General features: G+C 30.3%; 1 protein-coding gene and 2 long non-coding RNA genes across 5 annotated transcripts in view; 1 reads left to right on the plus strand and 2 right to left on the minus strand.

The window, feature by feature from the left end:
• Positions 1 to 1,698: 1,698 nt before the first annotated feature.
• Positions 1,699 to 5,755, minus strand: LOC124948255. Its single transcript, XR_007100634.1, has 3 exons — positions 5,020 to 5,755; positions 4,462 to 4,906; positions 1,699 to 4,129 (listed from the first exon to the last, which is right to left on the minus strand). It is a non-coding gene; the product is annotated as an uncharacterized LOC124948255 (long non-coding RNA).
• Positions 5,756 to 5,822: 67 nt separating this feature from the next.
• On the plus strand, positions 5,823 to 10,184 carry LOC124948253 (homeobox protein SMOX-1-like). The gene is made up of 4 exons (XM_047491600.1): positions 5,823 to 8,368; positions 8,623 to 9,435; positions 9,617 to 9,955; positions 10,128 to 10,184. The coding sequence occupies exons 1-2, from the start codon at positions 7,750 to 7,752 to the stop codon at positions 9,273 to 9,275; spliced, it is 1,272 nt and encodes a 423-aa protein (XP_047347556.1). The 5' UTR covers positions 5,823 to 7,749; the 3' UTR covers positions 9,276 to 9,435; positions 9,617 to 9,955; positions 10,128 to 10,184.
• A 45-nt stretch (positions 10,185 to 10,229) lies between these two features.
• LOC124948467 overlaps positions 10,230 to 15,223 on the minus strand; it is a 65,742-nt gene continuing 60,748 nt past the window's right edge. Inside the window, exons 2-4 of one of the 3 annotated variants that reach the window (XR_007100745.1) lie at positions 13,113 to 13,168; positions 11,804 to 12,107; positions 10,230 to 11,618 (exon numbers count right to left, since the gene is read on the minus strand). This is a non-coding gene — a long non-coding RNA (uncharacterized LOC124948467). Of the gene's footprint in view, positions 11,619 to 11,803; positions 12,108 to 13,112; positions 13,417 to 15,223 lie in introns of those variants that run through there. The other 2 variants (XR_007100743.1, XR_007100744.1) reach the window with 2 other exon arrangements.

A 15,223-nucleotide genomic window follows, 5' to 3' on the forward strand; every position in this document is an offset into this window, starting at 1 on the left:
TAAATAACGCTGTCCAATGATTTTACTTTTGTAACTGACTTTATCCAAAATCTATACTCTCTTAATCATCTTTATTTGTATAATTTATATTTGCTTCTCTATCACCAAACGGTAGCTACAGTGAACACGAATGGATCTTTACGATGAAAATTTATGGCAGGATTGTGGGAGTGATCGGTTCGGGTAGAGCCTCGAAAGATCACGTTGGTTGGTAGGGGGAAGGAGACGGGGGGTGGGGGAGAGAGAGGGGAGAAGGAAAAAAGTCGAAGACGAACTGGCTATTTCGGTTCGATTTAAGACGGCGCACCGCCTGAGGGCAGCGTGTCACTCTTTTACTGGGACCCCCCCCGATTAGAATTTCTAATCAAGTCGTCGCAGGTGTAAAAAACGTATCGAGACCTTCATGAATCACGTGTTATAAAGCGAAGCCGCCAAGAGACACGTGTATCTGTTATGGTCCTGGTTGACTCTGAGCATGCTTTATGTACCACTTCTTCTCCCCCCCTCACCCCTCTTTCCCTTCATTCATCTCTATCCCGTTTCCTGTAAGCGTTGCCTCTGCTGTCTCTATCGAATGTCCACGAGACGACTTCACTAAGCTGTCATTATCATCGAAATTGAGCTTTGATCGTTTCGAAATAATGTCGACGTGTGTTCTTCGTTGCGACATTGTTGATACGATACTTCAAATAAATTGATCGAATGATCGATAGAAATTCCTTTATATCCATTATAATGATAGCTTTTATTTTCTCTTCTTTATATATCATTAAAATAATTTTATTATATATCATTAAAAATAAACGAAATTGAAATAAAATTACGTTTTTTCTTTTCTTTTTTTTTTCTTTTTTTTTTCTTTATCTATTCAAATCAAAAATCAAAAATTTACGTGTATACGTGTATTTACGTTTACAAACTCATTAAATAAATGTATACTTATCGCACGTATATATACATATGTACAAAGATAAAGGTAGATGCACGCAGACTGAGAACCGTGGAAAAAATATATTCAATTCGAGGTTCACGGGGTAAGACACGGTGCAGAAAAACCAATACGTATCCGCGTGCCGGCCATGATGGATTGCCGGAGCTATGGGAAACTATCTGTCAAGCACAATATCGACCCTAGCTCTCTTCGTTCAACTCCCGGCAAACTCGTGCCTCCACCACCACCACCACCACCACCGCCGCCGCCGTCGTTCGTCCTAGGGTTGCTTTCTATCCCTCTCTCTTTCTCTGTCTCTCTCTCTCTCTCTCTCTCTCTCTCTCTCTCTCTCTCTCTCTCTCTCTCTCTCTCTCTCTCTCTCTCTTTCTCACTCTTTGCAATGTAGGTTTATCTATACACCACCGTACGAACTCCTCGGTCCCTTTTTACTCTTCCTTTACCCCCACCAACTCACCCTTCGAACTGGAGATGGGGGGTATCCAGCTTCAGAGTCTTCGACCATTTCGTAAATGGCCACCATAGATGTTTTCTCTTGCATAGAAAAGAAAATCTAAGCATAAACTTATTGAGAAATTTTCTTATCAATTTTACAAGCTGCAAAAATTATATTTAATTCTTCCTCGAGAATATTGATCCCATTATATTAATTTTATTAATGATATTAATTATATTGTTAAATAATTTCTAAGGGAAAGATCGAGTCAATATTTTTTCTAAACATAAAATAATAATTACTATCGATTATATCAATTTGTTCTATATGATTTATTTTGATGAAAATAATGTATAATGTTTTATTATTCTAAAATAACTATTCTAGTAGACTAGTACTTCATTGATATTTTCACATAGAAAATTAGTTTATAATCGTTGTATATGTGAAATATGTGGATCATTCGAAAAATTTGTTTTTCCCCTTTGCTTTTATTGTTACTTAACTTTTTTTGTTACTTGGCTTTTATTGTTACTCGACTTCTATTTTCATTTTATTATCCGTTTAAGAATTTAATTATTAAATTAACACGAACTTAATTATTTAATTTTTAATTTTAAGAACTTAATTTATTTTAAATTAAAATAAAAAAAAAAAAAACAACGAATTTTTCAAATGATCTTCATCTCAAATACAATGACATTTATTTGCAGGTATTTCCATTATATTATGCACCTGCAGGACTTTATACCTGCCAAATTATCTCTTTCAAAACTTATACTTTCTATTTATAATTATTCTCTTCTTGTAATTAATATTTATTTACCATGCTAATATTAAATAGAAACATTTTACGAAATCAGTAAATAATGTTTAAATAATGTTAGTAATAATTTACGAAGTTTAGGATTTAAAAAAAAAAAAAAATGAAATCCGTCAATAAATTTTTTTGAATAAATTACTTTCTAATCGTTTAATATTGATTGAACTTCGAAAACTATAAATTAGTCTTAATAGCATTTTTTTTTATCGATTCATATATATAATCGTACTTTAAAGTTATTTATATTTCATGTCGAAAAAGGTTACTATATACTCTAAAATAAATTTCACTAAAGCCTTTCGGTCCGACGGTATTATCTAAGAAACTTTCACTTTAGAACCCTTACATGAATAACCGTACCCACGTACAAAATGTACATGATTTATGATATATATAGACAATTGTTCCCTGAATTTCAATTTTAAAAATAATTCTTTAACCCATTGTAAAAAGTTATAATATTTTTTTATCAAAAAAAAAAAAATATATATATATCAACGTATATATATATATATTAATTTCTCACATACCATTGTTTGAATATTTAACAAGTATCAGTTAAATCATACATAAAAGTGAGATATAAAAATTATTTAAAGGAAAAGAAAATAGTTAGATATTGTCGGTTATATAAGATATAAAAACAATTAATATGAAAATCATTTTAAATAATAAATATACTTTTCGAAAAATTACAACATTGTCATTTTGTACACTCATTGCACGTACAAAGTTTTTCTTCACTTTAGTAGGATTTTTTTTTCTTTTACAATATAACTAGATGATCATCAAAATATTTTTTTTAGATAAATTTTAAGAGACAATAATTAAATTTGATGTTTATCGATTTTACAATGCGCACAACACTTCGAATCACGGATCCACTCACTTTAATATAATTGGTATATACAAATTAAATCATAGTAAGTTTAATAAACAATTTTTAACCGATATATACACCAAAAAATTTAAAAAAAAGAAGAACGAAGGATGAACGCTCGTGCACGCGCGAAGCACGCTTTCGGCCATCTTGTTATGTGCGAAGAGCGCAGCTGCGCAGCCACTCTTCCTTCCCCTCACTTTGACTATTTCTTTCTTTGTCGTTATAGTTACGTCATCGTCTTTGATCTATAACCGACGATCATAATTACAAGAACTTCAATTATTCATAATTTCTATCCTCTGACGAAAAATATTACAACTTGGATTCTAATATATTTTAAAGTACAATCTTGCCACATCTGTTGTAATGTACAAAAAAAAAAAAAAAATATTAAAAAAAAAACCAGTTTTAAGATTATTTTGAAACAATTTATTTCTTAAAATTGAATTTTGAATTAATTGAATCGATCAAATCGATATTTGATTTTATCAATGAATCGAATAAATTATTTTAATATTTGACCTAAAAAAGTTGTTCAATAAATAAATCAACCGATGGACCGATATACGAGGAACGTTAAAATCAAATTTCTGTAAAGTTCGATTTGATCGAAAGAAAAAGAGGCCGAAAAATTTAGAAATTATCAGAAAGTTCATAGGCAGCGAATCGTGTTCATTAATCAGCCGAAGTATGAATTTTCGTTGTCGCGTCAAAATATTTTCAGAATGACGTATGCAGTACTCGCAAACGAAATCGAGTTTTGAAACGTGAAGCTGAAGGAAGAGCAAAGGCCGAGAGAATATACCGGCAAAATGCAGCGTGAACGGCCGAGCTTTCGGGTACCTGAGAGCTATAGGATACTACTCGGCTGTTTAGCTCGTTCGGCCATAAATCATGGTGGTTGCAGGTCAGCTGCTCCGATGTTGCCGCCATAGCAAGTTTTCTCTTCACGATGCGTTCGGTGTTGAAGTCCAGTTACATAGAAAAAATTTTTATGCCAATTTTCGAACACTTCATAGATTTCCTCCTTCTTATTCTCTAAAAAGAAAAATAACAAAAATTTTTTATTTTTATTATTTTTTTTTTACAAGAATTAGTCATTTGCATATGTCATAATATTCTGATTAGTTAATTACAGCAAAAGTAGACAAAAAAATATTTCTTCTTCTTAATATTTAAACATCCTTATCGATTTATTTAAAACTCCTCCTCTTCTTCAATAATAAGATATTTATCATATTATTGAAATCATCTTTGCATTACGAGAAAGTAACACCCACCGAAATTCATTTTCTTCGTTTAATCATTAGTATGGTAATAAATCAAGAAACTACTTTTGCCATAATTTTATCGACTATATTGATGAATACCTATGTAATGATTATATTGATACTGATTGCAGTTTATTATGATAACGAAGATAATTAGCATTGTAAAGATTGCATTAAACTGATCAAGTGTTAATGATGTTACTGCAGCAATGTAAATTGTTAGTCGTTTATTATCATCATAGTCGTTGAGGTAGATCAAATAGAAGCAATAATAGTTATTGAATTAACAGATAATAAACTTTCAATGAATGAAACACCAATGTTCAATATTCTATATTTCATGTATTCTGGTGACGGCTTGATCATCCTTTTAATCTTTGACTTTTCAATTCTGACATCAATACAAGAACTGTCGATCGTTTGAAGATAAAATATTTTTTATTTCTATACGATATTTTTTATATAATATACTTTTTTTAATTCAAGTTTGAAAATGTATATTTTTGGTCTGTACATTTTTTTTTTCTGTTCTCTTATCACGCCCCTGAAACAATAAAAGTTTTAATCAATAAAAATACAATATTACTTTGCTTCAGGACAATTTAAATATAGATATAATTTAAATAATATAAGTTTTTAAATGAATTTGATACTAACCTAATTGTTAGAATTATTAGATCTCACTTATGAATAATCAGGACAATGATCTTAGTATGACATTCCGTACGATCATTGATTTCATTACAAGACCACTTCTTATCAAACTCATCGATGCTGAGCAATTATATCCTTGGATTTATTTTAGAAGTTGTCGATAGTGTACTTCTGTACCATTGAACAAATAAGTTTGAAAGTACACATCTGTTTCTATATTATTCATGTCGAACTGGTATGTCCAATTGGAATTAGTTTCTTGAAGTTGTAGGTATAAGAACCTTGAAATTGTAAGTATTCATCTATAGATGACATATATTATTGAAACTTTTCTGTGAAAGGTGACCTTGGAAGATAGTTTCTTAAACCGTATAATTTCTATTTGTTTAGCATTGCTTTGTTTTTTATTATTTATCCGAAATACCATTTATTATCTTCATTCTTATAATCGATAATCATTTCCAGTTGATAATAGGTTCGTCGTATCTTATTTCTCGCTTGTTTGTTAACTCCTCGTGCAAAAGCAAATCGATAATGGAAAATGACAATTGAAAATTTCATGATTATGAAATTTCCTAAAGTACGTGTACATTTTAGAGATAATGAGATTTGGTTGAATGAATTTATTTTTTGCACTTGGGCATCATTTTTCTATTTACAAACAATGTCGTTACGTTGGTAGGACATGCATTACTGTACTAAGTTACGAACAGAGTATCCAAGTATGAAAAAAATCCATTCATCCAATATATATATATATATATATATATATATATATATATATATATATATATGTGTATATAAATAGTATAGTGACTTCCATGACGCAATAGAGTTTACAAAAAACTGGCTTTAAATAGCACTGACGATTGGTCATTTTAATGGTATTTATTAGAAAATATTAAACGAAAGTATATTTGAATCACGTTAATCAGTATTTCAAGATATTGCGTAAATGTTTTCTCATCGATTTAAAATCTAAAGGAATAGGCATTATTTCATATGATGTCAGAGACAAAGTTCCGAAGATATTTAATAAATTTAGTCAGATTTCTTTTCATAATTAATATCTATTTAATTATTGATATTGTAATATATTTAATATGAGTTACCGTCTAATTAATTTGTCTAATAAGAAATATCTGAAAAAAAAAATATCAAAAATCATGGAAAATTTTATATGTAAAAATCGTCGATCTATTTCTTCCCACTTATCCATGAAAAGACGATCCACTCTCCTTAATTCGTCCCTTTTCTCTAGCCCTTATTTTTCTTTCGCCGACGATGCGTCGAAACGAAAGTAGGATTAATGAAAATAGAGAGTACGAGGAGGGCTGTGAGGAGGACCGCACTAAATGCACGTGTATATATGACCGAGAAGAGAAAGAGAGGGTTCTGCAGCTTTGATTAATCGACGCCGGTCAGAGTTTCTAGAGAAAGACGTCACTCGCAAGACTGCCTTCGTCTAGCCTTTGCCACGCATTGTGTTTATCTTGCCCACTTACTTCAAATCTTTATTCCATCGTCTTTCCTTTTTATTAGAAAACAAAAAAAAGGGAAAGAAGTAAGGAAAAAAAAGGATCTATCGAATAAACGATCAAATGATTCAATCGAATTTAAATATATATAAAATGGATGTTTATTTTTTAATAATAATTTGCAAATTTATTTAATAGAAATATATACATATATATGTATATATATGTATATATATATATATATTTTAATTAAAATTTTGATACATCATTTTATTATGGCTAGTAATTTGTCTTTATGTTAAAGTGATTCAACGGATTGCTTATTCTAATGATATTCAATAGAAGAAATCAAACGAAAATATATTTGAAGCACGTTAATCATATATTTCAAGATATACACAGAGATATTTCTATTTCTCAAAATAAATGTGAAATCCTATTCATATACTTAGTATATTCATATACATTAGAAAGAGAAGAGAGAAATTCAACGAACGATTACAGAATAATTTTTCACAAATTTTCTCGAAAATCACAGATATATCGCGTGAGAAGAATTTTCAGAACATATTCTAAATCTCGCTATCGCGATGATTCGTAGAGGGGTTGCACACATGGTGGGATGTCGATTGTACGAGCATTGAACAAGGATGGAACGTTTTTGCGGGGAGTATTCAATGTGAATTTTGTATCAATAGCGTTAATAGTGGGAGGGGACTTAGCAGGAGTCGAATATCGAAGAAGCGAACGTGTCGGGGGTGGTTTGGCTTGGTAGTGAATCAAAGGGCAGCTGATAGAAAGGGGGGCCTATGGCCTCCCTCGGCGTATACAGGAGGTGTGCTAGGGGGTCCAAATTTTGTAGCCTGGGTAGGCCAACTTCCCTCTCCACTTTCTCATTTTCCTTTCATACCGTACAGAGCAAAGTTCTTTGGGCTGTACTTTCGTGTACAGTAATAAACCAGTGAAAGTTTCCTGGGTTTTCCCTTTTGAAATGCATTAAGCTCATATACAGTGGATGGACAACACTGTTGCTATACCTTTATTTTGTTACGAGAATTAGGAAAACGCTTCATTCAAGTGTAAGACGTCTCAGTGCTTACTTCGTTCTCTTAGCTCTCTTATAGAAGTTCACAACGTTAGAACAATTTCTCAAAAGTGTGCAATCGGTGATAAAATATATCTTAAGTGCAAGAAGAAATAGTTAAGTGCGAGTTAAAAGTTAAAAAGTGAAGTGTTTCCACATCGCATAATTAAAATGAGCAATCCATCTTATCACTATAACATGGGAGTTAACTACTGCTCTTATCAAGAGAGACAGAATGGCAATGAAATGAATCTACTAACTTACAATGAAGTCAATCAAAGAATTGGCAACGGAATTAGTCAAGCGGTAGGCAATGAAATATGCCAAAGAACTGGCAATCAAATTATTCAAAAGATAGGCAATGAAATATGCCAAACAACTGGCAATCAAATCATTCAAAGGGTAGGCAATGAGATATGCCAAAGAATTGGCAATGAAATACAGCAAAATACTAATAACCAAATGAACCAAGAAACTGGAAATTGTTACATGGAACAACAAGAGTCAAGCAATCAATCAACGAGTCTCTTAGAATCCATTTTGCGTCATGGAAAAGATATAGTTCAGGATGGATATATAAATTCGTGCGCAGAAAGTATTTCTCCGGAAAACATGGAGAATATGATATCAGTAGAGGGATGCTTGGAATCTATAGGAAATACTGTGATAATGGGATATGAACCAAATCTCTCTTTATTGCGATCACGTAATTATGTTAATTCGATGACGGCATCCAATTCGACAATGACGGCCCAACGACACATCTCCGATCACTCAGCATCGGAAACTGGTAAGAAAGGGTCTTATAAGGAAATCAATAATGATCGTATAAAAAATCATGATAAGTATCAATGTCCTGTAAATTCTTCTCACGCGATATATCTGTGATTTTCGAGAAAATTTGTGAAAAACTACACATGATATCCAATAATTTTAACAGTTAATAGCTGTTTCGTTCAAAAGAAAAATATTATTAAAATAATCATATTTTTATAGAAAATTTCTTCCTGATATTTACATTTGTTCAAACTTTTATTGTTTCAGAGAATGTTGCTAAGGGACAAACCAAACGAACTAGGCAAACCTATACACGTTACCAGACGTTAGAATTAGAAAAGGAATTTTATACGTCACGATATTTGAGTAGGAAACGCCGTATGGAAATATCAGATTTGTTAGGTTTAAGCGAACGACAAATCAAAATTTGGTATCAAAATAGAAGAATGAAAGCTAAAAAGGAGGGTCAAGTGGCCGTCAATCCAACGAATAATAGGATATTAAATAATATTCCAACCGTTCAAAGTTCATCAACTAATGCTCGATCGCGTACCAATCGAATGCCAAATTCATCAATTGTTAGTACAGTGTGTACAAATCGCGTATCAAATCTACCAAATCCTGTTCCATCTACGTCAAGAGGAATAGTTCCCACAACTGGGCAACAACTTACGTTTCCGCTATACGAACAACAAAATCAACAATATTACCAGCAATACAATCAACAACATTTTGCCGTCCCAATGCAGCACAACTTACACAATTCTTATTTTGGTTATAATAATAACCACACAATGCCTAATATGCAATATTTTCAACAACAACAACCACAATATCCTAATTACAATAATATTTGTTATTATGATAGAAGAATCTACGACGGAAATAATTCAATGGGTGGTTACAACAATAATCATTGAATGAGGAAAATAAATTTGAATGGTCATCTATATTTTTTTTTTATAAAAAAAAAAAAAAAAAATGAAGAAAAAAAAAGAGAAAGACGATCGATTTGAATATTACGATACATGTGTCTTATTACTGATATTACTGACGGATGTTGTTAATGATGTTACTTAGGTATTAAAAAAAAATTTTTTTTTCTACAATACATTATACGAATTAACGCGTGATGACAATATATATTAATAATATATAGAAATATTAACGAATGTATAATTATTTTATATAGAAGTTGTGTTTTTATGATCCAACTTAAGAAGTTATGCCATTAATAATATTTTTTTTGTTTTCTTTTAAGAACAAGAAGCCCATCGATGTCATTTTCAAAGATTGGCATGAAAATTTTTGTATCTAACTGAACTGGAATGATTAATGATGCGTTGAATGTTCACTCATGTGGTGACCGAAGCTACGGGGATTCCGAATGGTCGATCGAAATGGACACGCGAGTCCTCTGACGTAGACACATCGACACATAAACGATGCAACGAGCGAGTTTCTTATTGCATGAGTATATATATATATATATATATATATATATATATATATGTGTGTACGCATGCATGCAGATATCTACGCTTCTCTGTGAAAAGATGTCCTACCTCGTCCAAAGCGTACAATAATAAATAATAATCTGGTGAGGGTGATACTTGTAGAAAAAGTAGAGGGTTCTTTTGGTGGAGGGCGAATTGCAAATGATTCCGAATACTAACTTCATTTTCAATGAGTGGATAACAGTTAGCTTATTCCGTTGATCTAAATGAAATAATCACAAGAAATAATTTTTCTTTTCTTTTTACTGTATATAGGTATATCATGGAGAGTGAAGATAATATATAAAGGAAACGTAAAACGTTAATAAATTCTATAAAACTGAATAAATTTATATGAATGTTAACAATATCAATGGAAATAAATATGAATTATTAAAATTTTAAGAAATCTGTTCTATATTATATACCCAAACCATATCCATTTAAATATTTATTTAGCTTTTATTTTCCTTAAGATTCTCCCGTTTTGTTTGAGAAGATTCAATAAAATCCTTGATTCTATACGTATCCATATGATTTGTTTAATGATCTATCCTTTCGAGTTTGCAACATTGGATTTTAAAAAGCTTATATAAAATCGAACACTGTCAAATCGAACAATATAATGATTGAAAGTTTTTACCAAACGTTTTATCGGTCTTTTCGCTAATAGACAGATCCATAGATCGGAAAAGTCAGTATTATAACAGTAGTGGTACCGTACAGAACAAACAAAATATAAATCAATCTGAGAATAATAGCGAGCAAACCGTCTGGCTTGATCCCGATATTCCCAATTTTTCCAAATGGATGCTGGAGAACCGCCCCCTCCCCTTCTCCTCTTGGGTATCAAAGTTTCCCCATTGCCTTTTTCAGCGAACGAAAAGGAAACAGGGGCACATATGTCGTCCTTTGAACGTATGATTCATTTCACGGAACATGGATCCCCAATTTTATTCAGCGGTCTCGACGAAAATCGTTCCGTTTAATTCGGGTGAACCTTAAGTAATTAGCAAATTCATTGCTTCATGCTTAAATTTTGTCACATATGAAAGAATTCTATACGATAAATACAATGTGCGTGATTCAAATCGTACTATCGAATAATTTCACAATTTTTTTTTATCCTCATACTTCGTACGTACATATATAAATATTAAATAAATAATTTTCAAGAAAGTAATTTTAAAGAAAATATTTTCAAGAAAATAATTTTAAATCTTTGTACATTTCTATCTTCTTTCCTTTTTCTTTTCCTTTCTTTCTTTCTTTTTTCTTTCCTTTCTCTTTTTGTTACCTGATTATCCTTTAGTGACCTTTTAAGAAGCTGACATGTTACTTATACAATGAATTGTATAGAAATAGAAACAAACTTTCAAGATGCTTTTTAAAATTTAAAAGGTCGTTACGGTCGATATTGTTGGGGACCGTTGTAAATTTCCAATGTTACATGTAAGTCGAACGTAAATCTTACGTTTGTTCAAAATGCGCAAAGAGAAAGTTTTATGATCCTACATTCTTAAAAGTTTCATACACGAAGAAATTTGGAAAAAGTAAAATCCTGGATTTTATTTTAAATAATTTTTCTCTTTTCCTTTGTACCTTCACTGATGACAGTACCCAACTGACAGCAAATATATGACCATAATATTCTTTTTATTATTAAGGTCTATGAAATTAATATTAATAAATATGTCTTAGGACCTTTAGAGAAAGTAAGTTTTAAGATCTTTTAAGAATATACCGAAAGATTGTGAACAGGCATGACTGAAAAAAAAAAAATTTTGTTTTTCGACCTGTTGGTTTCAAATCAAGTATATATACACTTTTTTTTTTTTTTTTTTTTTTTTTTTTTTTTTTTTTTTTTTTTTTTTTTTTTAATATATGTATGAAAAAATTGTAATGATATCTTTTTAAAACATACCGATTAGTTCTTTTTTTTTTTATATTACCTGCTATAAAAGAGTAATAAATTGGCGATAATAAAGATGACTCGAGAATAGCAGAAGGTGTTCATGAGGGTGTCGCGTGTTACGGCACTGCTTGGGGTAACGTGCGGCTCTTGTCCTCGAGGTGTTCGGTTGTTAAGCTACGAAGCTATTTACGAGGCAACCTCGTAAAATATAAACTCCGCTCACTTTCCTGCAATACGTCATTCCAGGTGTCATCCAGGTAGTTTGCTTAATTCTATGTCCTGTTTCGTTGTCGTGGTAGGACGCACGACACTTAGTTTATCTTTTTTTCTGATCCACCGAACTAGCGTATTAGCGTGAACATCGAATGAATCATAATTTATTTTTTAATACATATCTCTTTGTTTCTTATAAATAAAACGTTAACAAATGTTTCGTTTTATTTTTATTTATTTTTTTTTTTTTTTTAATCTATCATTGAAGTTTAATATAATATTTAAGTTTATTTAATATAATATTTTTTATTAAATAAACTTATATATATATATATATAGTATTATGTTTATTATTATAGATTATGTATTATTATAAACGCACACAAATATATATATATATATATATATATATATATATATATATATAATTTGTTTACTAACAGATTAATAAAGCTTAATCTTCATTTCTAATAATTTTAATTGTTCAAGTCAAAATAATATAAGTCATCATTTTCAAAAAAAGAAAAACATTTCTAAATGGAATATGGTGTACGTGACGTTAGGATTAGATTTAGCGAAATGCTAAAGTTTTCTTTAACACATTTTTCACTTTTTTCTAATCGTTTTTATTAACCTAGCATTCCTTTTGTTTAGTCAACATTTGCTTTCTCACTTTTTTTTATTCTCTCGTCGTAACCAATCATATGAATTTCCTTACGTAACGCAATGTTTTCGAATTCGTCCTTCAAAATTGATACACAATAACGTTCTCCCACATATCGCACTAAATACATTACTATAAATCTATTTATACTTTGTAATTCAAATGTAACGAAATATATATTACCAATTTATGTGTTTAAAATCTAACATCTGATCTTACATTAAACTTTAAATATTATAAGTATTTTTCCGAAAAATTAATAATTCTGACTTATATCGTTTTGACCGCCCACCAGAGATTTATTGGCATCGCTTTTCATTTTAAATTATGCATCCGGTGTAGATACATTAATTTTGTGTTACGGCTTATGTAAGAGAAAAGCTTCTATATAATCTATGAGCAATGTAGGAGATATGTTAAAAAAAAAAAAAAAAAAAATTTTTAATCTTTTTTAGTGTATTCTACTTACCATCAGGATGAAAAGTTTCATGGAAAAGGAACCATGTGTGGAAATCAAAGCGTTTCCTTAAAAAAAACCGATACAGAAGTTTCATCGTATCGTTAAATAAATATTTTTATAGGCGCGATATTTTTACACGAATGTAAATAATTAGAAAAAAGAAAAACGAATTGTATAATAATTTTCTAACGAAATATTTAAGAGAATATTTAATAGAACGAAATATTTCAGATAAATTATAACTTTCTCTTTTCATATATCTTCGAAACTCACTCACTCGACGACAGGCAGCTAATTACTATGATTATTGTGATATTGTGATCATAGTTATATATATATATGTATCTGAAGGTCAACGTATTTATTGTTTTCTTTCCTAACTGTTTACATTCAGGTTACAGTATCACGTCTGTAGAACGTACAGTAATATCTATTATTAGAAATATACTTTCAACCAAAGAGACATTTCTACATCATTTAATAAGATACATTACATCCTACTAAAAAAAAAAAAAAAAAAAAAAGAAAAAACTTTACCTTAAATTTTATGAGATCAATTTCACGGTAATTTTCTATTGCGAATCAATTTTATTACTAGCTTTAGTTTTATTACTGACCAATCCAGTGGACAATTAGCTTTTATATAAATTTTACAATAACGCTTTAAAATTAAATACCCATTATAATTTTGATGTTATTTCTTACATATTATTACAAGCTAATATATATCAAAATTCTCGTGATTGATCAAAAGTTTTAGAACAGAAAACATGAGAATTCTCATGAATTGTCTACAATGTGTTAAAATTCATATCTTCGCCGTTTATAGATCGGAGAATCATCTGTAAAAGCAGAATGACAGAAAAATTCTATTACACCCGGTATATTTGAAAGTAACAAATCCAATAGAAAAGAAGTATGCAATGAAAAAGAAAACAAAAAAAAAAAAAAGAAAAAAAAAGAAAAAAAATAGAAAAAGAAAAGAAAAGAAAAAAGATTCTTTTCTCACGACAACGGATAACAAATTGTTACAAAATTGACACCGTTAATCCGCAGGTTTGGTGCTAATGGCAGAAATATATGGAAGGAGTGAGCGGGCGGTTCTGGGCGTGGCGGAAAAACTGCTGAGCAATCGTTTAAGGGTAGCTCGATCTTCTCTTAAAGGTAGCGAAGTAGCAAGACAAAAAAGAAATTCATGTTCTTTGACGCATCCTCGATACAGCATTGCTCTTGTTTCATTTTTCAACGATCGAAAAAACTCTCTACAAGATTTTTCTCGACGATTATTACGAATAAAAATTAATTTCAATCGTTAATGAGAATATGAAAAATGACGGATGTCCCTTTCTATAAAAATATATAACATTTTATCACAATAGACAATATCATTTCATGATTATATTATTATAAATTAAATATAATTGCAATTGGTTTTAACGATTTATATTTGATATGAACAAAAGTTTATATTATGTCGATTGAAAAAATGCCAATAACGAGAAAGGAAGAAATAAATATATTTGTCAGACGGTGTTGACAGACTATAATATTGTTGTGCAAAGAAATTCTTAGCTGAAGACTGGAGATGAGGATAATCTTGATATACTACAGTTAGGTAGGTAAGTACGTAGGTAGGTAGGTAGGTAGGTAGGTAGATAGGTAGAGAGAATTCAACAAGGTAGTGCATACTTTCGATGCGTATATTTATACGACGTTAGTCCCTTCAGGGAATGTTTCAAAAGAGTTCATGTCCCAAAGGATAAATATTGTGGAAAATTAATCAGCTTCTGATTCTTTAACTATCATTTAGTATCCTCCTCCTTTTATTCTTATTCATTTCTTCTTATTCTCGAGGGATTTATATTATTGAAAAAATCTCGACTTAAGTATCAGGTTGTTGAAATACTTCTATTTAAGATTATCGTACGTCTTTCACATCACATTTTCAATTTGCAAATCTCATAATATTTCTAATTATCGAATTTTAAAATCTAACAACATTAAGGAAGAGTTTAAGTATGCGATAAATATATTTAAGATTAAGATTAAGATTATATTAATAAATTTTGAAAGACAATTGAGTTTCGCTAATGACCTTTCTGTTAGTTAAATATACTGTG

The sequence above is a fragment of the Vespa velutina genome, chromosome 4 (genome assembly GCF_912470025.1).
Source record: "Vespa velutina chromosome 4, iVesVel2.1, whole genome shotgun sequence".
In the NCBI taxonomy this organism is placed as follows: Eukaryota; Metazoa; Arthropoda; class Insecta; order Hymenoptera; family Vespidae; genus Vespa; species Vespa velutina.